Consider the following 22,262-nt stretch of genomic DNA (forward strand, 5'->3'; position numbering starts at 1 on the left):
AACCTCTCCAGAATATCCCTCTGAGGAGGTCCCTCGGAAGAGGTTATGTAAGAAGAATCATTTAGATTCCCCACAGGAATCCATCACTTCTGAAACTGACCTCGATAAAGCTGAGGGGTTCCCATGGTCAACTCCTGATGATGTGGCTGGAAGTACACCAACCGTTCAGCAGAGGAGTCCCTACTCCTGAAGGCCTTTGGATCTCAACCTTCTTCCACTTGGGTGTCTCCACCTTTTGACAAAACTGATTGACCTAGTTTCTGGAAAGGTGTGAGAGTCTCCAGATTCAGTGGAACCTGTTCCTAGGAGGCCAAATAAGTATATATTATGTTCCCAGCAGACAAACCTTTCCTGACTAATGGAGTCCCAGTAGATGCTATGGTGGTGGTGGCAACCACCAAGAAGGAACTGTCTGAGACATTTTTGTCTGTTCCTCCACCGAACAGAGAGCCTCATACGATGGACAGATATGGAAAGCGCATTTTTTTCTTCAGCGACTTTTGCCCTCAGATCGCTGAACTACCTTATCCATTTTACAAGATTACAGAAAGACCTCCTTAAAGAGCTAGGAGAATACTCTCCAAGGTTCAGTAGCTGATGGGGTTGCAGATAGTCTTTCCTCAGCTCTCTACCTTAAATTCAGTTGTCCACTCCTTCATAAGGCTGATCTCTTATGCAGTGGATGGAGCGAGTAGAGCAGCGGGTTCAGGAATTTCCTTCAGGAGACATTCCCGGATGCACTTGTGTGACTTTGCGGAACCCTTTAAATTGTCCTTTGTGAATTCCCTGTTCAATGGCTCATCTCTCTTCGGGCCCAAAGTCAAGGACACACTAACCAGTTGTCAACAGGAAGGAAAGACTGTCTGGCTTTTCCCTTCCTACCAGATCTTATCCCAAAGGTCAGCGAGGAAGTGGCAAAATGTGGTTTCGAAAATCTCAGAGAACTTTCCAGGACACGTGGTGATTCTTCCCCCAGGGGCAGAGGGGGAAGTGGTAATGGAAGACGACAACCATGCGACAGAGGGGATCTGCAGAATCAAGGTGACAAAGTATCTTTTTTGGGTAAGCCCTTTCCAGCACTCCTGAAAAGAAGCCCACCTGTCCACCTTTGGAGGCAGTCCGGGGGTCGCTTATCTTTGTACCCAGAAACATGGCAACAAATTAAAGGCAAATGGGTACAAAACATCATATCTAGAGGTTGCTGCATCCCCTTTTCCTTTCCCGCCCCAGTCATAAAAGAAAAGATACTAAAGATTGCAGCTTGTTCAATGTGGGCAAAACAAATTGCCGGCTGAAAGATAGAATTTTGAAACATCTGTCGGCTATACGTTTGAATAATGTTCACAGCGATTTATATCGGCATATTAGAGTGAACACTGGTCATACTTTTGTTTTTATGGTATTGCAGGTAGTTGGATTAACTGCCAGAGGTGGTGATATAATAAATCTGAGTACAATGAGGCTAGATGGATTATTGAATTAAGAGGTAACAGAGCCCCTAATTTGAATAGGGATATCCCCATTAAACCCACCCTAAAAAGGAGGAGGTTTCAGTACTGAAAAGAGGCTTGGCTATTGCTTATTTAAAAGTGAGCTTCATTGAAAGATATATTGTCTGATGAAGGGATAAAACCCAAAAGCGCTTACCTGCTTTTATTCTGTGCTTTGTTTTAATAAACAGTCTGTGTTTTATCAGCCTGGTGGTCCAGTGTGTTTTTTTTTTTCCAATCATAAAAAAGTTTCCAGACATTCCACCCAGTCAGGGAGATCAGGCAGCTCTAGAAGTTCAAAAGTTGCTAGACAAAAGAGTCATCCAAACAGTCCCCGCAGACCAGATTGGATCCAGAACTTACTCAAGATTCTTTTTAGTTCCAAAGAAGATGGAGGACTGAAGACCAGTTTTGGATCTCCGCAATCTAAACAGATCAGTAAGAAAGTTCAAGTTCCAGATTGTAACACTGCAGTTGATACTCCCTTTTCTGGGACAAAATGATTGGATGTGCTTGATGGTACACATTCTGGATAATCCTGGAGATCTATCACATAAACATGAACAGGCAATCCAGGAGACATCTGCACTTTTGGCTGGGGGCCAGTCACTACCAGTTTCAAGCTCTGCCCTTTGGATTCACTATAGCCCCCAGAGTGTTGACGAAATGTATGGCAGTAGTTGTGGCTCACTTGAGACGCCTAGGATTCTGGGCGTTTCCATACATAGACGACTGGCTCCTATCCACCACCACCGAGCATCTACTAATAAAAGTAAGAGACACCACTCTGCTCTCACCTCGGAATTGCAATAAACTATGAAAAATCTGCCTTGTTGCCTTCTCAGCATGTCGTATTTATAGGAGCAGAGTTGGATTCAAGAAACATGATGGCCAGACTTCCTCCAGAAAAAGTCCCAAGTTCTACGATGCCAGGTCTCAAGTCTTCTCACAAAGAAAAAAGCTCAAGCAAGGATAGTCCTGAAGATCTTGGGGACCATGGCAGCAGCAATAACTCTGGTCTCATTAGCACGTTTACATGTGAGAATTCTACAGTGGGTACTGTCCACTCAGTGGTTGATGCAAAATAATAACAAACTTGCAGGAAAGACCTTTGTTGTTGGCTTTACCCCACTCAGGTGACACTAGGTCGACCATTTGTACTTCCCAACCATTGTCCACAGTGACCACGGATGCTTCTCAGATAGGGTGGGTGGGGCATTATCTGGGAAAGACTGCCCAAGGCACCTGGCAGGATCATGAGGCCCATTTGCACATCGGTGTCCTACAGATGAGAGCAGTGCTTCTAGCGTTGCAAGCATTCCAGGACTCTTCTGCTGGGAACTATTGCAGTACAGACAGACAACATGTCAGTGGTCTGGTACATAAACAAGGTGGAACCAGACCTTACCCACTTTGTGAAGAGGCCCTGAGAGTATGGCAGTAAGTGACCACCTCCCAACATTTTCTGATAGCAATGTATATGCCGGGGAAATCCAGCATGATAGCTGACAGACTCATCAGAGCGATTGTTATGCCTCACGAGTGGTCCCTAAAACAGGAAGTGGTGGAAAAGATTTTCCGCAAATGGGGCCAGCCTTGCTGCACCCTCTTTGCAACATACATGAATGCCAAATGCAGCAGCTACTTTGCCCTTATCCCCTCTCCAGGGGAGTCACCAAGGGATGCACTTGTCCATGATTGGCCCTTGGGTCTCCTCTGTGTTTTTCCTCCCTTTCCCTTGATACCCAAAGTTCTTCAGAAAGTGAGCCAATTGTTTGGGAAGGGAAGTAAATTCTCATCGCCCCATGCTGGCCTAGTCAGATCTGGTTCTCCTTCCTGTGGCCTCATCGTCAGGAGGAGCCTTGGATTCTGGACCCATTTCCAGACCTTTTGACTCTCATGTCAGGAATGCTCCACCCTTCCTTTCAAACCCTCATATTGACAGCTTGGCTGCTCCGATTCCAACCATAGCCAGGTTTCCTAATCTCTCCATCAGTTAAACTTATACTAATATCTTCACATAAGGCTTCAACAAGAAAGATATATATATATATAGAAGCAATGGAAAATATTTTCTCTATGGGCTTCTTATAAACATATTGATCCCTTTTCTGCCCCAGTTACTTCCATTCTAGAGTTTCTTGCAAAATTGTTCAGTGTGGGTGCAGCTGCAACTACCATAAGAGTCCAACTAGCAGCAATTTCTAGTTTTCATATTGGGTGAATCCGGTCTCAACGTAATGTCTCATAGGCTGTGCAAAGTGTTTCTAAAAGGTACTCTGTTACTATGACCCATCAGAGACCCCCCCCCCCAGCACCATGGGACTTAAATTTTGTCCTGTCCCATTTAATTTTTCCCCCTTTTGAGCCATCATCATCTTGCAAACTCAAGTTTTTGACATGCAAAACTATTCTTTTGATAGCTATTGCCTCTGCCAGGAGGGTGTCAGAGCTACAAGCCATGTCAGTAAAGCCCCCTGCTTGCTTTTCCACACAGACAGGGTATCCTTAAGAACAAACCCTTCCTTTTTGTTAAAAGTTTGTTCAGAGTCTGATTTGAACCAATCTATAGAGTTTCCAGTATTTTACCCAAATTATGAGAATAAGGCAGAATACATGTTGCATCACCTAGATGTGCACAGGCAATTACGCTCTACTTACACAGGACTAAGAACTTCAGAAAATCTCACCAGTTATTTATATCTTTTTCAGATTCTAAGAAAGGTACCTCAGTTTCTAAAGTGACACTATCAAAATGGCTTTCAGATTGCATAACCTACAGCTGTAAATCTCAAAACAGAGATCTCCCCAGAGGGTTAAAGCCCACTCTACAAGAGCCATTGTAACCTACTCTGCCTTTCTAGCTAGACTACCAATTGATACCATTTGTGCTGCAGCAACATGGGCAAGACCACATACCTTTATCGCTCATTACAAAGTCAATGTGGCCTCCAGGAACAGGACCTCTTTTGGCTGTACGATTCTGAAGAATATTCTCTCTTGAGCCACCCAAGAAAAATGGTGCTATGGACGCTATCCCATCCTGGTAAGAATGAATGCGAGATCGGACAACAGCAGCTAAAGAAGTTATGTACTCACCATAATGGTCCATGTGTGCTGTCCATCTTCGCCTTCATTCTTACCTCCCAGCCATTTTTACTCCTGAAAGACCGAGTTGCTACAATGGGACATCATTGTTCTCTGACTTTCTTGACTGCACTCTGAGATATTATAAAAGTATTTTTTTATTATTATTATTATGACTGCAAACAAGATCTAGAAGATGTTCCTAGGGCATGCTGGGATAGGGTGCAGCCACGAGTTAGTGGAAGACCTTGAGCTTGCATCTAAGGTCAAGTTGGATCCGAGGATCGGATCCAAACCCTTACTGGTAAGAATGAAGGCTAAGATGGACAACACACATGGAACGTTATGGTGAGTACATAATTTCTTTTTTCATCTTCATTAATTTTATATCCCAAAAAGACTTTAAACTGCCTCAAAATGTTCCATAACACTGAAATGTCCTTTTCTGGATTTATCAAGTACAAAATATCATCTGAAAATAATGTCAACTTTTTTGGATTACTATACCAGTTCTATCCTCTAATTTCTGAATCCCCTTGTTTTCTTTGTCAGTGGTTCTAAATTTAAAGCAAATGACAAAAGGGAAAAAGGACACACCTTCCTGGTTCCTCTGTTTTTATCGGAGAGGAACCTCTCCCACTTTAATTCTTGCCTCCAGTCCTTCATATGCCTTCATAATTAACCTTATTATTGTGTTGTGGAATGCAAATGCTTCCATTGCCCTACTTATAAAGTCTAAACTTACTCTGTTAAATACTTTCTCTGCATCAAGACCCACCAAGAATAGCAGTATTTTCTTACATTCTGCTTCTGTATAGATCATCATTGTTCTACTAGTGTCAAATATTTGCCTCCCCTCCACAAAATCACATTGATTCATATTTATCAGTTTTGGCAACACCTTTACCATTCTTTTAACTAGTATAAGTATAAACACTTTAATAGTCATGGTTTAAAATTGAAATGGGTTTATATGAAGCTGGGTCTGATGGATTTTTACCCTCTTTGGGTAATACTGCTACCACAGCTTTCTTCCAAGATGTTGGTGCTTCCATCCCTTTTAAAATACTATTAAAACAAAGTCTTCCGATATTTACCATTTTCTTCTTCCTAACTTTCAGCCTTCCACAGAAATGCCATCCGTTCCTGGAGACTTCCTTGCAGACTGATTACACATCACTGATGTTCTTTGTGTTTCACTGTTGCAGTCATCACCTGTGGGTTATCCCTGCTGTGGTAGCCCTTGGCCAGCCCGAATACCAGAGTCAGTGTTTTTGTGTGCCGACTGCAGTCACCTGTTATCTGACGTCAGGACATCAGTGCTATAAAGCAAGGCAGCCGACGTCATTACAACAGTCTTTCTTGCCATGGAGCCCATAGCAGAAGCAGTTCGCATGAGTGCCGGTCAGTCGCTACCAGAAGTTGAATTTCAGCAAAAGACGTCTAAAGCAAAGTACCTCATTGGTGACCCTTTTTTCTTGCTATAACCGATGTCCAAAAAAGTTAACAATTGTCTCGCCTATGGAAAGCAGAGCCCACACCAAAACTTTCATTCTTATTGCGTCACTTGTTTAGGCCCAGACCACGACGTCCCTCATTGCCGGTTCTGTGCCCTCTGTAATGCGAGAACCATTCGCCATAGGCCTCTTTTTGTAGACCGTTATTTTCGTGTTCCATCTTCGATTTTCAGTATGGCATCTGTCATCTAACAATCTGTCAATATTCTGAAAAAACGTAGAGATAAAGACAGAGACAGGCCACACAAGACTAAGCCTTCCAACGACGCTACTGCTAAGCAAGTAGTCAGTTCTCCGGAATTCAGTGAGGCGCTTTCGCAGCCCTTGATGCCCGACTCGCTTTCTATGCAGGCCTCTACCAAAACCCTTTGGTCTGGTCTGGTATGCCACAGAAATCCACTTTGTCTTCTGAGCATTTGGCTGTCTCTGCCTCGGTTGGGTCTGGAGCCACGACACAGGCACTGGCTTCTGAGGAGAACCTTTCGCACTACCGATTCTAGACAAAAAAACGATGTCTTCACATCCGACTACTGTTTCTCAGAGACCGACGGATTCTCTCAGGCCTAGATGCCAGGCCACTCCTAGGAAGTCTGCTTCTAGCCACCATCCTGCTACTGCTCCCCTACCCCAAGCTCACATGCTTAAAATGGCAGAGGATCTCATCTCCCTTATCCGAGGTACTCAGGCCCCCACTCTAAAAAGGAAAAAGTATTTTTCTCCAGAAATTATGACAGATCTAGAGTGTGAGGAATCTGATTATTCTGCTTTTGAAGAGGAACAACATCCCTTAACTGTTTGAGGATTCAGATGCAGAGGAATCCATCCCTTCTGCCTTCCCTCCAGAGGACCTCTCCTTTGGGGAAACCCTTCACTCCCTCAGGGAACATTTTCAGTGGTAATCTCAAGACTTCCCACAGTCAAAGAAATGACTTAGAGAGTTTCTAGACCTGCCCCAGCACAGACCCCTGGCCATCCCACCTATTTTGGAAGTGGTGGATGTTTTTCATGAATCCAGCTTAGCCCCTGATGCCCAGCTTCCTGCTCCATCTAAACCTGACAGATACTACAGAGTACCAGATTCTCACAAATACCTGTACAGGAATCCTGCTGCAGACCCTGAGGTCATTACATAGGGACCCAAAGGAGCTAAGACTAGTTCTGCCAAGGATCCTCTTCCTTCTGACAAAGACTCCTGAGCTCTGGATAGATTGGGTAAGAAAATATATACCTCTGCAACCTTCACTAGAATAGCACTCCGTTATCAATTCCATATGTTTAAATATCAGAAAACACACTTTGGAACAATTAAAACAGAAGATTGCTACCTCTCCTCATGGTGCCAACTCAAAAGAGCTGTCAGAACTACTACACTCTGCTTGTCAAGTGGCCAGACACTCATTACAATGTGGTTATGATGCCCTAGAAGTCTCTAGCAGGGCAGCAGTGACAGGATCTGTTACTAGGAGACATGCATGGCTGAAGGAACAACCTCTCCCTGATCATGTCAAGTCTAAACTTATTGATGCATCCCTAGATAAGGAACGCCTGTTTGGAGAAAAAGCAGAAGAGGTGCTTAAAAAGATGGAATATAAAGCAAAATCTGTGCAAACAGTAAAAGATTTCTTTCAAGTTCAACCTCCCAGATTCAGCAGGAACTTTCCCTCTAAGCACTGGGCCTTCCCTGCAACTAGCAGACAGGGCCAAGGTAAGCCCTGCAGAGACAGGCCATCCAGGCCCCTATTTCAGGGCCAGCAAAGAAGCAAACAGTGGACCACTTCTGTCTCTAAGGCAGAGAATTCTAAGCAAAACTTCTGTGGCAAGCACTCACAATGACTCTCCCTTCCCCCTCTGCCCTCCTTTCGCTCATCAGAAGCTAGGAGGAAGGATTACCCTCTTCAAGGACAAATGGGTCTCTATAACCAAGGACCAATGGGTCTTAAAAATTATTTCTCAAGGATACAGATTCTCCTTCAGCAAACTCCCTATTCCAAGAGGGTACCCAGACCTCCCCCCAAACTAGTGGGCAGAGGCATTCCAACAGGTCCAAACTCTAATATCCCAGGGGGCAGTAGAACCTGTCCCTCCAGATCAAACAGGAAAAGGTTTTTGCTCCACTATTCCTTGTTCCCAGAAAAGAAGGCACTTGGTTCCCCATCCTGGGACTATCCAAACTGAGGTAAAGACAGAGACAGGCCACAGATCGCAGATATACCCCAGGGATTACTTCAGTGTCACTGCTTGACAGAGGCACAGCAAAATAATAGGCATAGTTTTATTCAAACTAAAGGGGTGGCGAAAGCCACATAACTATGGGCTAGGCTTATAAATGCCCTTGGGCAGATAGCCTAGTTTGAACCTATGAACCTATGAACACCTCTGTGGTGGTCCCCAGATTCAAAATGCTAACTTTGCAGCAGCTGCTGGCTATGGTCACACAAAATACCTGGCTTGTGACACTAGACCTAAAAGATGCTTACCTCCACATCCCCATCAGGGAATCATGCAGAAAATTCCTGCACTTCCAAGCAGGCTGTCAACACTTTCAGTTCTCTGCACTGCCCTTTGGCTTATCTACTGCTCCCAGAGTAGTCACCAAATGCTTGGCCCCGGCTATAGCATTCTGAAGACAAATGTACAGATTTACCCTTACTTGGATGACTGCCTCATTCAAGCAGACTGCAAAGAAAAGTTGCTCCAGGACATTCTCTTTTTCAAATCACTTCTAACTTCCCTAGGGTTCACCATCAGTGAAAAAAAAAATTAAAACAAAACCCCACCAGGAAAATTATTTTCCTGGGAGCTGTGCTAGACACAGAAGCCCAAATGGCCTTCCTATCCCCAGAAAAGCAGACCTTCCTGCCGCTCTACTTCACCCAGCTGGTATCCAGAAGTCACCTCACTGCAAGGAAGTTCCTGCAAGCCGTAAGATACATGGCATCTTGCATCTTTCTCATCCCTCTCATCAGGCTTCACATGAGAAAGCTTCAGTGGTACTTCAATAACCTTTGGTGTCAGCACTCGGTCCTTAGTGACCACTCTCGCTCTGATCCCTTGTATAAGGGCCGAATTTCTCTGTTGGGCAGAGGTCTGTGCCATGAACAAGGGTCTTCCCTTCATCCTCCGCCCTTCCGGCCAGACCATCACCACTAGTGCCTCAGACATTGCTTGGGGCACTCACCTAGCAGGCAGGTGTACCCAAGGCCTTTGGAATGCCCAGCAACTTAGCTTGCACATCATCCAGAAAAAAATGACAGCAGTGCAAAAGGCTCTGACTACCTTCCAACCCCATCTCAGGCCAGGGGTCCTCCTTATAAAAATAGACAACACCACAGTAATGTGATACATCAACAAGCAGGGGAGCACCCAATCTTATCCCCTGTGCAGGTTAGCCACGAGTCTCTGGCTTACAGCCACCTCCGTGTGTCTACACCTAATTGCTCAATACTTACCAGGGATCAGCAACATACTGGCGGACCATCTAAGCAGAAACTTACTGATCCCCCACGAATGGCAGCTCCACAGAGAAATCTTTCTGCAAATTACCCAGGAGTAGGGGACCCCAGAAGTGGACCTCTTTGCCTTGCACTCAACCACCAGCTGCACAAGTTCTGTACCAGGGAGTATCACCTCCTAGCATGGAAGGTGGATGCCTTGACCTTCCCCTGGAGCTCCGTCTTTGTGTATGCATACCCTCCTCTGCCCCTTATTCCCAAGGTTCTGATCAAAATAAGAGAGGTGAGACCAAAGACCATCCTCATTGTTCCAGATTGGCCCAGACAGCATTGGTACCCCTTATTACGCAGTCTGACCTTACAGCTCCCAAAGCTGCTTCCCCTGATGTCAGACCTCTTGACCCAGGAGAAGGGGAAGGTAGTGCACCCAGACCTACAGACTCTCAAACTTTCAGCATGGCTTATACACTAAAAACTAACAAGGAGTCTCTGTTAAGCAAACAGGTCCTGGACATCATCACAGAAGCCAGAAGGCCCAGCACAAGAAAATCATATGCAGGATAATGGAAAAGATTCTGCTTCTGGAAACAAAAGGGGGCAGTACCTCTCAACCTTCCATCCCTCTCATCCTGGATTACCTAGCAGAGTTGCTCAATAGTGGCCTCTCTTTCTCCTCTATTAAAGTCCATGTCTCAGCCATCTCTTCCCATTATGATTCAGACCCACCCCTCTTCTCTCATCCTTAGATTAAGCAATTCCTCAGAGAGGCATCTAATATTAGGCCTCCCAGAAGGCCTCCACCGCTACCCTGGGACCTGAATTATGTGTTAGGGAAACTAACCTTACCTCCTTTCGAACGTGCCGCTTCAACAGAATTGAAATACCTCTCGTGGAAAACTGCCTTCCTACTAGCTATCACATCAGCCAGAAGGGTCTCAACTTCAAGCTCTCGTGGCTGTCGAGCCCTTCATAATTTATCATGCAGACAGGGTCTCCCTGAGGACTAACCCCTCCTCTATGCTCAAGGTGGTATCTGATGTGACCCTTAACCAGGCCATACACCTTCCCACCTTCTTTCCCAACCCTCAAAACAAGGGGAAAATAATTCTACACTCACTAGACATGCGCAGACAACTCTGGTACTATGTGGAGCGTACTAAGCCATTCAGAAAAACAGACCAGCTGCTTTGTAAGCTTTGTCTTAGGGGCAGAGGGAAGCCCATCTCCAAACAAACCATTTCTAAATGGATTTCACACTGTATCCATTTTTGCTACAGACTACATAGGAAATCCATCACTAAGTCTATTCCTACCCACTCCACTAGGGCAACCTCCAGTTCCACTGTCTTCCTCAGAGGAGTACCTACCAAGGACATCTTGGAAGTAGCCACCTGGACCTCTATCCATACCTTCAGAATACATTATCACCTACCTCTCTTTTCTAAGTCTAGGGCAGGGTTTGCCTCTGCAATTCTGCAGGGCCTCCTGACCCATACCTAGGACTCAAACTAGCCTTCCACCCTTTTCCACAGCTTTGGGAATCCTTCCACAGGTGATGACTGCAACAGTGAAACATGAAGAACCTAGTACAGTTGTGTACACTTACTATAAATGTAGATGTTAGAGTGTGTTCACTGTTGCAGTTCTGGTTTCCCTCCCTCCATCCCCCATTTAACATCTTTCCCTTGGGGGATACAAGCCTCCCAAGGTGGCTTTTAGCCACCAGGATCACTTCTCTCTTTTCCTTTGTGCTTCTGACAGGTTAGGGCAAGAAAAACTGATGTAATAATGTCGGCTGCCTTGCTTTGTAGCACTGACGACCTGATGTCAGACTACAGGCTACGGCAGCCAGCACACAAAAACATTGACTCCGGTATTCGAGCCGGCCGAGGGCTATCACAGCAGGGATAACCCACAGGTAATGACTGCAACAATGAATACACTCAAACATCTACATTTATGGTAAGTGTACACAACTGTACTTTTTATCTCACCTGCTTCTATCTTAACTATTAGTTGTTGAGCTTTATCTACCGCTAACCTTGGCATAATTAAGTCTTCCATAAAAATTTCTGTTTGACCTCTTTCTTGGTTTCTACATCCCTGTGCTTTATACAGATGTTCATAAAATTTCCTAAATTTCTAATTCCTCTCTGTAGTCTCAGGTTATTTTTTTTCATAGGCTTCCTAAGTTTGGCAACAATCCTTTCCACTTTCTGTTGCATAAGTCATAGTGCTAAACTTTTTGTGCTCTCATTCTTATCAAAAACAGTTGCTTAGCAACAATCTTTTTAAACTTGTGCATATTATCCAAATATTTCCCTATTTTCTCTTTAGCTCTCTCTACTCGTTTCTCTTCTTGTTCTGTGAGATTCCCTTATCATTCTTTCAGTCCCTGTAAATAATTCACTTCTTAACCATAGCTTTCTTTTTATTGCTGCCCTATTTTTAAACTTTATTTTCATTTTATCCCACTTACTAGTTATTGCTTAAGAAATTTCTGTTTCCCATAATAGCATTCTAATAATTTCTACTAGCCATTCCTTAAATTCCTCCCTTTTTAATAGGAAGATGGGGTAAAAATGCTCTTTTGCTTCATAATGCTGAATTTTTATCTTAAATGTTATTGTTGCATGATCTGAAAATGTTTTAGGTTGTGTGTGCATCAAAGGTTTCAGTAAAAAAGAACACGTTACTGCGAAGTATAATTTCTGCCCAGTCTAGCCCAGTTATTGTACCTTGGAGAATAATATGTAAATCGTATCAGTTTCTACTACTAAATTCAAGTCTTGCATACAAATACTTTCATAAATGTTTTCAGAAATCTCCCCTTTTATATTATGTTTTCCCTTCCAGGTTCCCCAGATACAGCCTCCCTATTGCAAATCAAGTTCTAGTCCCCCACCTACAAGTAATATTCCCTACTGAAAGTTAATTATTTCACCTAAAATTTTCTTTAAGCTTCATAATAACAGTTTTTGGTGGAATGTAAGTACATGTCGGTGTAATCCTACTCCCTTGCAAATAGCCCCTTACTACCCCAAATCTACCATTTTTTCCTCTTCTGTCACTATTGGAGCCCCTCTACCAGTATTGTTGCTCTCCTTTTCCTTTGCCTCTGATATTCTGATAAATATCCATTGTCGTGTCCTCTTTGTCAAATTCACATGCTCATTTATTTCCAAATGTGTCTCCTGCAACATTCATTAATATAATTCAATGCTCTTTCCTTTTTGTCTGTACCTGTAAGGCCATTTTCATTTTAAGTATGGCTAGAGAAGCCATTATAATAAAAAGATATTGCCCACTATTTTACATGAGGGTTTTTTTGAATGTGTATTTCCAACTTCTGTGTTACACGCACACCCTAATTTTCAACATGCTAATCTTTTGTACAGTTGTTTATCTCCATTTGAACCTGTATTACATTTTTCAAGACTTGTTGCTTTGACAAAAACCTTTCAACAAAACATAAAATACATTTTCAGAATACCCCCCATGTCATATTAACCTGTACCAAACTTACAAAACTGTGTATTTTTTCAACAAATTAAGTTTAATCCTCCAGATAGGAACAGTTATCTCAAATTGACAGCCACATCAACAGGCATTACCTAATTTAAAATTAAGGTTACTGCAGCAACTTGAGAGACCTCAGAGATGAAGTCGCTGTCACTGTACTCAGCAGCGTGCAGACTACTTAGAGGAGACTTGTGTTTGGATTACAGGGCTATCTCTGACTAAAATCTAATGGAAATGCTGTACATCCGTAAGTCAAATGGGACTAGTGTGACCAGTTCCAGGGACCTCAATCCTAGCCTGTGACACAAACAGGACCTGCTGGAGGGAGACAGATGCATCTCTCAGAGGTTTCCACTCCTCTGGAATAGGCTTCCAATCCATAGCAAACAAAGCACCTCCATGACCCTGTTTAAGTGCAGCCTGGACGACTGGATGGGAAACTGTAAACTTCTGCCAGTGATTGCCCTGGCTTCTTTCCTGGACATGGGTAGTCCTTGCTAGAAAAACCTTGGACATTAACAGTATTTCTCATCTAGTATTATATTCTGATTTAATGGCTAGGCTTGTAAAGACCCCTCTGATCAATAGCCTTGTAATATCCTATGAACCTATGAGTAGCTGTCAGCATCTGTTTGTGAGCTTTATTATCAGAAGTATGAGATACAGAGTCCCCTTCTGTTTGCTGTCTCACTTTTTTTATTGGATAAACTCTTTCCTTTTTAGCCTGTTCTGCATCAAAAATATATTTGATCCTCCAGGAAAAACAGCAGCTTGAATCTCACACCTGCCTCTTGACATTCTTTGATTGCTGAGATAAATTTGCTTCTCTTCTGCCTAGTGTGCAGTGAGTAATCATTGTCCGCAAGCATTCTGCTGTCCCCAGTTTTTTATACTTTTCCCTTCTTCCAAAGTTTTGTCAGGATCTACTCTTTCTGCTGGTATGATTTCATCTTTATTAACATACGTCTTGGCTGGTTTCTCATTGCCAGGTTTGGAGCATACATTCATTGTGCCCCTTTCATTTAATGAATCCTGTTGTGGAGTATCAGTCAGATTGCTTATCCAGCAATCCATCCACAACCCCTTTTCCCATTTTTTTTGCACATGGTGTTGGGGTGTCCTTCAACAGTGACAATCATGTAGAGCCAAGATATGTTTTAATAAAATTAATATGGTCTGTTCCTTCCAGTTTCTCTGGTACAGCAGAAAATCTCAGGTTTTCTCTGTGTGCTCTGTCCTCTATTCTACCATTTTGTGAAACCTGTGGTCTTTAAAAGGCTCATTCAGTTAGCCTTTTCTTCATTTCACCCTCTGATGTTTTCATTTTTATCAGTTCGTTTGAATAGCTAGATAAAACGTCTTCTGTTTTATTGTAGCCTTTTATTTGAGTTGATATAGTCCTTCATTGTTAAATTTATTTTAATCATCTTTAAATACATTTGATTATTTTTTTCTTCATAAATTACTGGAAACCATCTCTTGTACCAAAGATGAAGCTTGAATTGCTTTCTGTTAAACATATGCAGGATTTTTCCCAGCCAGAGATTTCTCTTTATCCTTTCTGGTTGATTTTCTTGTGGGTTTTCCAGATTTCTTCTTTGCTAGCATCCAGGCAGTGTACTTAGTAATGAGTACCTGAATTTGTCAAGTTAACAACAATCCTGGCCCCTATTTCTCGGTTTCTGTTTTCACACTGGGAGGGCAGTAATTAAGCTTGGTCATCAGCGTGCAGTCGTACTGGAATTCCATCTTTCATGGATTTTGACAAAGAAACAAAGTGTATTTCTCAATAGTCCTTGTTCCTCCCAAGAATTGCCTGTTTTGTGACGGTTGCTTCCGTTTATAACCAATCGCCCATAACTTCAGGTAGATGACAAGTGAAGGTGGTGGCATAAGGTATTTACACTCAAGCCTGTTAAAAAAAAATTTTCTGCTTTAGAGTGGCGAAACTGTTTATTGATTACTGTGGCATGAATAAACCTGTGTAGCTCTATGGGGCTTACCTTTTAAGCTTTTCAGCATAGTAGGGATTTAATACTTCATTTAAAATAAAGTTATTTCTTGTGGCCATGTGAATCGGCCATGTGAGTTGTGAATTATAGGCCTTAACACTGGGCAGGGATTATTCATTCATTTAATTAGTACCTGCTTTATGCTATTTCAGGGTGACATGCAGACATGCTCATTAAGGGTGTCAGGGACCTGTCCTCACATGCACTATACATAAAGTAAGAAACCAGTCGCTCATGCTTTATGTATGCCATGTTCCATTTTCACAGGATAATTAGCTAGAACTTTTAAATACATCTTTATTGCTCTGCATTGCTCACTTGCAGGAAGTCAGTAGGATCTCATTTGTTAATCATTTCACAAAATAGATCACATTCTTCAAGTGTTCAAGTGCTAGAAGCTCACAACACATGTGCTTGCTGCCATTTGCTTGAAAATGCAAGTGCTTCAACTCCCACTAGCCTGCTGTCCTTTTGTCCTGTAACTAATTAGCCTTCCTAGTACCTGATCCTGTAACACTCTATAGTGTTGTCAGAGCCCTAAATCTACCCTTAAAACTTCCACTCAGTCCTCTATCCCTAAATCTAAAACTTTCTTTCATGGTCCTTAACCTTAAATTTACTGAATATTCCTTAACCCTAACCCTAAAACTCCCTTCCCACTTTCTAACACTAAAATTTCCCTCTTGCTGTCTGAATTTAAATTCACCTCCACTCCTTCCCCGTGGCTGCTTACCCAAACATGTATTCTAGTTGAGCAAGCAGCAGCAGCCTACATAAGCTGCAATACTCTCGAGTCCCTGGCTTTGAGATGGTGGTTTTCAAGTGCTTGGGAGTCCATTGCTTCTAGTAGAACCCAAATCAAGTTGTAATTCTCAAGTGGCAACTATGTTTTTATTTTAATAAATGATGCTGTTCTTTTTCTCCCACTTATTTTCTTCCTTATAACCATTAGGTTGGGGAAATCTGTGATTTTAGCATTTTCATACTTTGCTGTGAATACACGAATGACTGGCTGTCAATTTAGTCTTTTGTTTTTTAGTGTTTTCTGTTCATAACTCTATACTTAATTACATACTTTTGGTAAACAAGATTATTTTTTGCTGTTATACAAAGGATTTCAAAACGGTGTAGTATCTTTTAGGTAAATTAGCTGATTGACTTTAATATACCTCTGATGCCAAAGATGTTTTGTTCCAGTTTTGAAAGCTGAGAGAATTTGAGTTGGGTTAAAATATTCTAAATCCTGATTTACTCTTACAATGTCTTTCTGGCATAGTTTTTGTTGTTTCTGTATGAGTTTTTAATATGAAATAAACTTGTTGGACAGTTGCCTTCTTGTTAAAGCAAGTGCTTCTGCTTTCTGGTTTATTGGTAAAGTAGGTTTGCTTTTTACATATTTCTTGTTTCTGTTAACAGCGAGATGAACGGCGTCAAGGAGAAGAGCCTCACCAGCAGGTTGGTCGAATCCTTGGAGATGTGGCCCCTAGTATATTACTGTCTGCATTCTCAGAGACAGTAGCATTTTTCTTAGGTAACGAAACAGCATGATGACCACCTAAATTTGGTGTTTACTGATTTATTCTGGAAAAATGTCTGAGATGATTTAGATGATTTATCTGTTTTGAAGTTTGCCCTTTGATCTGTCAAAATGCACAAAGTAAATGCAATTTATAGTAGTATCTTTTGCATATTGTATGTCCAATCCAAAGTGTTCCTGCTGCAATTACTATTCTGTCTGTTTTACACTGAAAAGAGAAATAGTTTTCCCATTTATGTACTAGTGGTGGGAACTGCACAAAATTTTAAATATTTTAAATGTTGCATTCTGACAGTTTTTAGCAGTTTGGGTCACGGATTTCTAGTCAGGGTGGAGGACTACTGCTTACACTGTATATCTGACCATGTTTTTTTCAGATTCTGTTTTTATTCAACTAAACCTGTACTACAAGCTAGAGAAAACTGGACAAATATGATTTTGATACCGTCTTCTTTAAGATGGGAGAAATTCCACATCCCTCTGTAAAGGTTTGGAATTGCAAGTACCAACATGAAATGAAATATGCTAAAAGTGGTGGTGCGAAAAAGATCGGAATAGGGATTCAGTGGTTCAACAAGTTGCAAACTTGTCTTTGAATGATAAGAAGGTCAGAAGGTTTTACATTCTTTTCACACCACAGGTGCTTGGATTTATTTATTTTTTTAGTACTGACTTAAAATGGCGGGGTGCTTTCATCCTTCAGATGGCATTTAACCAAGGTCCTACCTGCTTGAGGTAGAGGGTGTAAAAGATCCTGTGGAAATTAATGAAAAAAAGACTATGGCACTTTCCCTGATGTCATGGGCAGAGTTCCTGTAGTCAATATGAAAACCATCTCAGGTCTCCCTCAAAAATAGATTATGCCTAGTGGGAAGTGTAAATTAGTTTGGGTTGTGTGCCTTTTGAGAGATATATTTACATACACAAACTGTAAACAGTTCTCTCACATCTTGTCAGCAAAGATAAACCCACATATGCTGAGGCAGTAAAAAAAAGAAAAAAAAGTAGCCAAGTCTTTGCAAAACGTGTAATAAGGCACTCCAGACACACACAACCTCATTCATATAAACTCTTTTCATACAGGTGTACCAAACTATGCCTACTGCCATCACATTGGCACATACTTTTACAAGGAGTCACCAAGCTAATAAGACATTAACTTTCAGTCAGATGCAGCCTATAGCTAAAATAGATAATACCAGAAATGTGCTAGTTATTGGTGACTCATTTGCCTGACAGACCAACTGTACTCCTAAGACTGGCAAAGGACAGGGTGACCATCATGAGTATTTCAGCATTAAACATAGGTGCAAAATTTTGTTTAACTTGTCAAGAATCTATAGCCATGCACAACAGAGTACAATGTAAAACACCTGTACGTCACATTGCATGCAGCTGTATTTGATAGTCTCATAGAACTGATGTGGGCCAGCAGAAAAAAAGCCCAGAAAGAGTCTTAGTAGTCCCAGCAGTTTTTATTTTTTTTATTTATTTTTTTTAATGTAACCAAACCAAAGTTTTGATTCAGCAATCAGACTCTATTGTTTTTTTAAGGGCAGTGATAACTAAGAGAAAGGAGACATTTTCAGACGGAGTTTTTTGTCAGAGATGGTCCTGACATATTTATGGATGACAAAACAAGACATGGTAGCTATATGGCTAAGGTCTTTGCCTTCCAAGTAGAAGGTACACTGGTTGATCATGACCTCCAGCCAGTGTGTGTGTGGAGTATGCATGTTATCCCTGTTTGGAGTTCATCCCACCTCCCAAAAAACAAGCATGAGTGGAGTCATGGGTGGCAGCACAGCCTTAAGGTGATGCCTCTCAGGGAAAGAGTTGTGTAGACCAACCACTTTAGGAATCTGTGTGGTACACGGTATCATGTAGAAAGAACAGATCACAGACTTGAGCCCCTTCTCAGCTCTAGCCATTTGACAGTGTTAAAACTTGTCCGTAGATTATTTGGTCACATTGGCTGATGTCTCCAAAAATGTATTTTATTTATTTAACACTTGTTTACTGGGAAAGTCCAACTGGGACAGAGTCCATTTTCAGAGGTGGCCCAGGGAGAAACGCTGCATGGATATTAGCTATATATTTTGAAATGGTAAACCTACAGTTGAGTTTATAACAAAAATATTCACTTTATGTAAATGTTGACATTTCTGTATTGAATTGTCTTTTCATTTTTGTAACATTGTGACAAGCCAATTGCAAATATCATGGAGCTTATCTGTAAATGTTTAATTAGCTGTATGAACTGTGTCCTTTTGTAACATGTGAAATGTAACTTGCAATTATTGTGGAGCTTTTCTCCCCAGGCCCCCACTGAAAATGGTCCCTTCTTGGCCCAGTGGACTTCCCCGGTAAGCAAATTTATTTATTTAAGTTTGATAGTGATGGACGGGATGAGGACCCAGCCTACTATGACTTATAGCAGGGATCCATGCCAGTAATGGAAGTGGTCTGTGTGCCTCTATAGACCAGTGTGTGCTCACCATAAAGCCCAGCAGCTCTGAATCATTACGTTACTCGATGGCCAGTGTCCAGTTCTGATAGTTCTGTTGAGCGAAAGCTGGATGTAAAACCAATCAGCCTGCCAAAAATGAACTAAGAATTGCTACACTGAATATATCCACTGACGGGAATTAGCTTGGAAGTAGACAACATGATAAGGAGGGGGAGATTGAATATCCTGTGTCCAGGAGACTAGGTGGAAGGGCAGTGAAAAGCCATTTGGCTCAGAATCTAGAGTGTGCTACTCAGGTGGAAAATGGACTAGATGTGGTGTAGAACTTTGATGAGGAAGAATCTTCTGAAGACAGTGAGGGATGTCATCAAAATTAGTGAAAGACTTATGGCAGTCAGACTCCAGTTTAAGGATAGGATGGTTTTCATAATCTGGGACCGTGCCCCACAACAGGGTTTTGATATATTCATAGGTATGTACATTAGGCTAATGGCCACCAGGGCCTTTATAAGCCTAGCCATGCAATCCAACCTAATTGTCCCAGTGTATGATAGGTGTCTATTAGGAGGGGGTACATTAGAAAGTTTCTAGAGGTTATATGGGGGTTATGTTTGGGCATTACTGCCCCCTCTGTCTATCAGAGACATGTGAGCCATACCTGGGGTGAATTTTCAGTTTCTGTTAATTTTCTTTTAACTATCGTAGCCACATGTTGATCAAAGGCCAAATTACTGTCTATATATGCATCCAGATCCCTGACTATCAGGTCAACTCCTAAGGTTGTCTTATCAATTAAGTAATTTGCCTGGGTGTCAGTTTTCCCAAAAGGCACTGTAATACTTTTTTGAGTTTTAGTCCATTTCTTTGGCACCAGTCATTTGTCTGCGTTAGACCCTCTTGTAAGATGTTTATGTCATGGGGAAATGTGTTATAGATCCCAATTTGCAGTCATCCATCTGCAGACTTGGTCAGCCAAAGGTCCTTGACATTAGCCTTTATCTCTACGTAGTAGATGCCGAATAGTGGTCACAGCACAAGAGTCTTGAGATACCCCACTGGTGACTGGACTATTGGAGGTAGTATCACCAGTCCTGGCTTTCTGGGTCCACCCATTACCTTGGTAACCTTCTCAAAGAAGTTCATGAGATTTAGTAGGCATGACCTTCCCTTGACAAAACCCAGGTGGGTTGGGTCAGTGTTTGAAGGTTGCCTATGTCTTTGGTGATCATTTCTATGATAATTTGTTTCTTGGCTTTGCATATTAGACTAGTCAGATTAATATGTCTGTAGTTTCTGGGGTCAGTTTACCATCTACTTTTTTGAAGTGAGATAACCATTGCAGTCCTCTCTCCTTGAGTACTTTTCATCCAAAGCCTCAAAACAGGCTTTGTACCACAAGTGATCATGATAGGTCATGATTTAAGCTATTTAGGAGGCATCCCAGAATATTGTCAGGGCCCGGTAAGGCTGCATTTTTAGGCTTAGAATGCTGCCAGGACCCGCTCCATGTTAATAGTTGGGGGGTATGTTAGTGAGTATTTCATGAGGGGTGGCGGGTGAAGTTTGTGTTGAATTGGTCAACCAGCAACTTCACTATGTTGTGCTCAGTGAAGGTGACACCATTGACCACTAAATGGCAAACTGTGCTGCCTTCAAGGTTTCAGAGGTAGCTGTAAATGGCCTTGTGGTTCTCCTTGGCCAGTGAGGCTGTGTTGACCTCGTAACTGGCCTTGTTGTGCTTAATTAGTCCTTTTAGTTTCCTGTTTAGTTTGATTAGAGAGCTCCTATCATTATTGCAGTTGCTGTTCCTGATTTTAGCCACAATTGATTTTCTTTTGTTGTATACCTTATTAATGCTAGGATTCCATCAGTGTGTGTGTGTGTGTTTTTCTTCTGGGCTTAGCCATTTACGTGGTTGTACAGGGTCTCTGTGAACAATTCCACATAGGTTGCTGAGAATTTGGGATTGGGGTAATTGAATTTTGACATCCTATAGCTTATTAGGATATATTTTACTTTGGAATAGTTCCTGTTACTGGGATTGCTGGAGTTTGATCTGATTTTTATTTAGAAGAAAACAGCATTGTCATCTGACCTTACCAATGAGGTTGTGACATTTGGGTATGCAGTTCTCTCCCATATTGGTGAGCACCAGGTTCAGTATGTTTGAACTTCTGGTGGGTGTGTGCACTATCTGGTCAAGGGAATTTAAAGTCTAGGAATTGTTGTGCTGGCAAGCATAAAGCAGTGTGTGTTTTTCAGTCTATAGAGGGGTAGTTACTTTCCCATGAATAGGGTGTTTGATTTTACGGCGAGTGTCTCCAGTAGGTCTAGGCATTAGCAGTGGGATTTTGAAGACAGAGAGTGACCTATAGCTTGCTAGGATATGGTATGAGACTTGCACGTGGATAAATTCCAGGGTATCATCCTGTTTAACCAGCATAGTTATGATTGCTACTAATGTAGATTTAGACTCTGCCACCTTTTATCCCTGTATGTGCAGCTGATGCTAAATGTGTGGAAGACAGTGAAGCCTTGCGCTTCTGGACTACTTTCTACATATTTAAACCATGTCTCTGTAACAGCTCAGATGTCTGTATCCTCCAGAGTGAGGAGAGCTTGCAGGGTGTGGAGTGTGTTGCTTAGGCTCCTAACATTGAGCAGTAACACATTTAGGTTTCTTTGGGTTTTATTTGCTTTGTTGATAGGTTTGCCAATTTGGCATTGCCTAAAGAAGGCTCTGAGGGGACAGATTAAGTTTTAGCCAATATTCAGAGGCATAGGGGGAGACAGGTGGAGGTCATCCTTTGCAGAGCAGTATGGTTTGTTAAACAAGTCCACCCATGCTGACAGATATTAAATTCCCCTCAAAAGACACCAGAAACTAAGCCAATTATTGAAGACACTCATCTTTTATTCATACTGTGGCGTCATCATTGGTGAAGGTAGAATGCATCTCAGATCCACACAGATAACTGCTTGAGACATGCATTCAGAGAGAGCAACAATGTCTTCATTTAGTCCAGAGAAGTACATCTCAGGGCATTAATGTCCTCTTAAACTATGATAGAATCCTAGTGGTACCTGTGGTATAGTGACTAGAATGTATGTGTAACTTGGTAGATCCTGGCTCCAGATAAGCAGCTACCTTATCTTCTGTGTAGTCTGGTGAGTG

At 42.1% G+C, this 22,262-nt stretch overlaps 1 protein-coding gene across 2 annotated transcripts in view; it reads left to right on the top strand.

The window, feature by feature from the left end:
• The window catches only part of NPC1 (NPC intracellular cholesterol transporter 1), a 1,151,083-nt gene that overhangs the window by 684,872 nt on the left and 443,949 nt on the right, over positions 1–22,262 (top strand). For both annotated transcript variants that reach the window (XM_044065361.1, XM_044065360.1), the window contains exon 14: positions 16,497–16,611. In XM_044065361.1, coding sequence (XP_043921296.1) covers positions 16,497–16,611 — 115 coding nt within the window. The remainder of the gene's footprint in view (positions 1–16,496; positions 16,612–22,262) is intronic.

The sequence above is a fragment of the Protopterus annectens genome, chromosome 3.part0 (assembly GCF_019279795.1).
Source record: "Protopterus annectens isolate FY-2018-M chromosome 3.part0, PAN1.0, whole genome shotgun sequence".
Taxonomy (NCBI): domain Eukaryota; kingdom Metazoa; phylum Chordata; order Ceratodontiformes; family Protopteridae; genus Protopterus; species Protopterus annectens.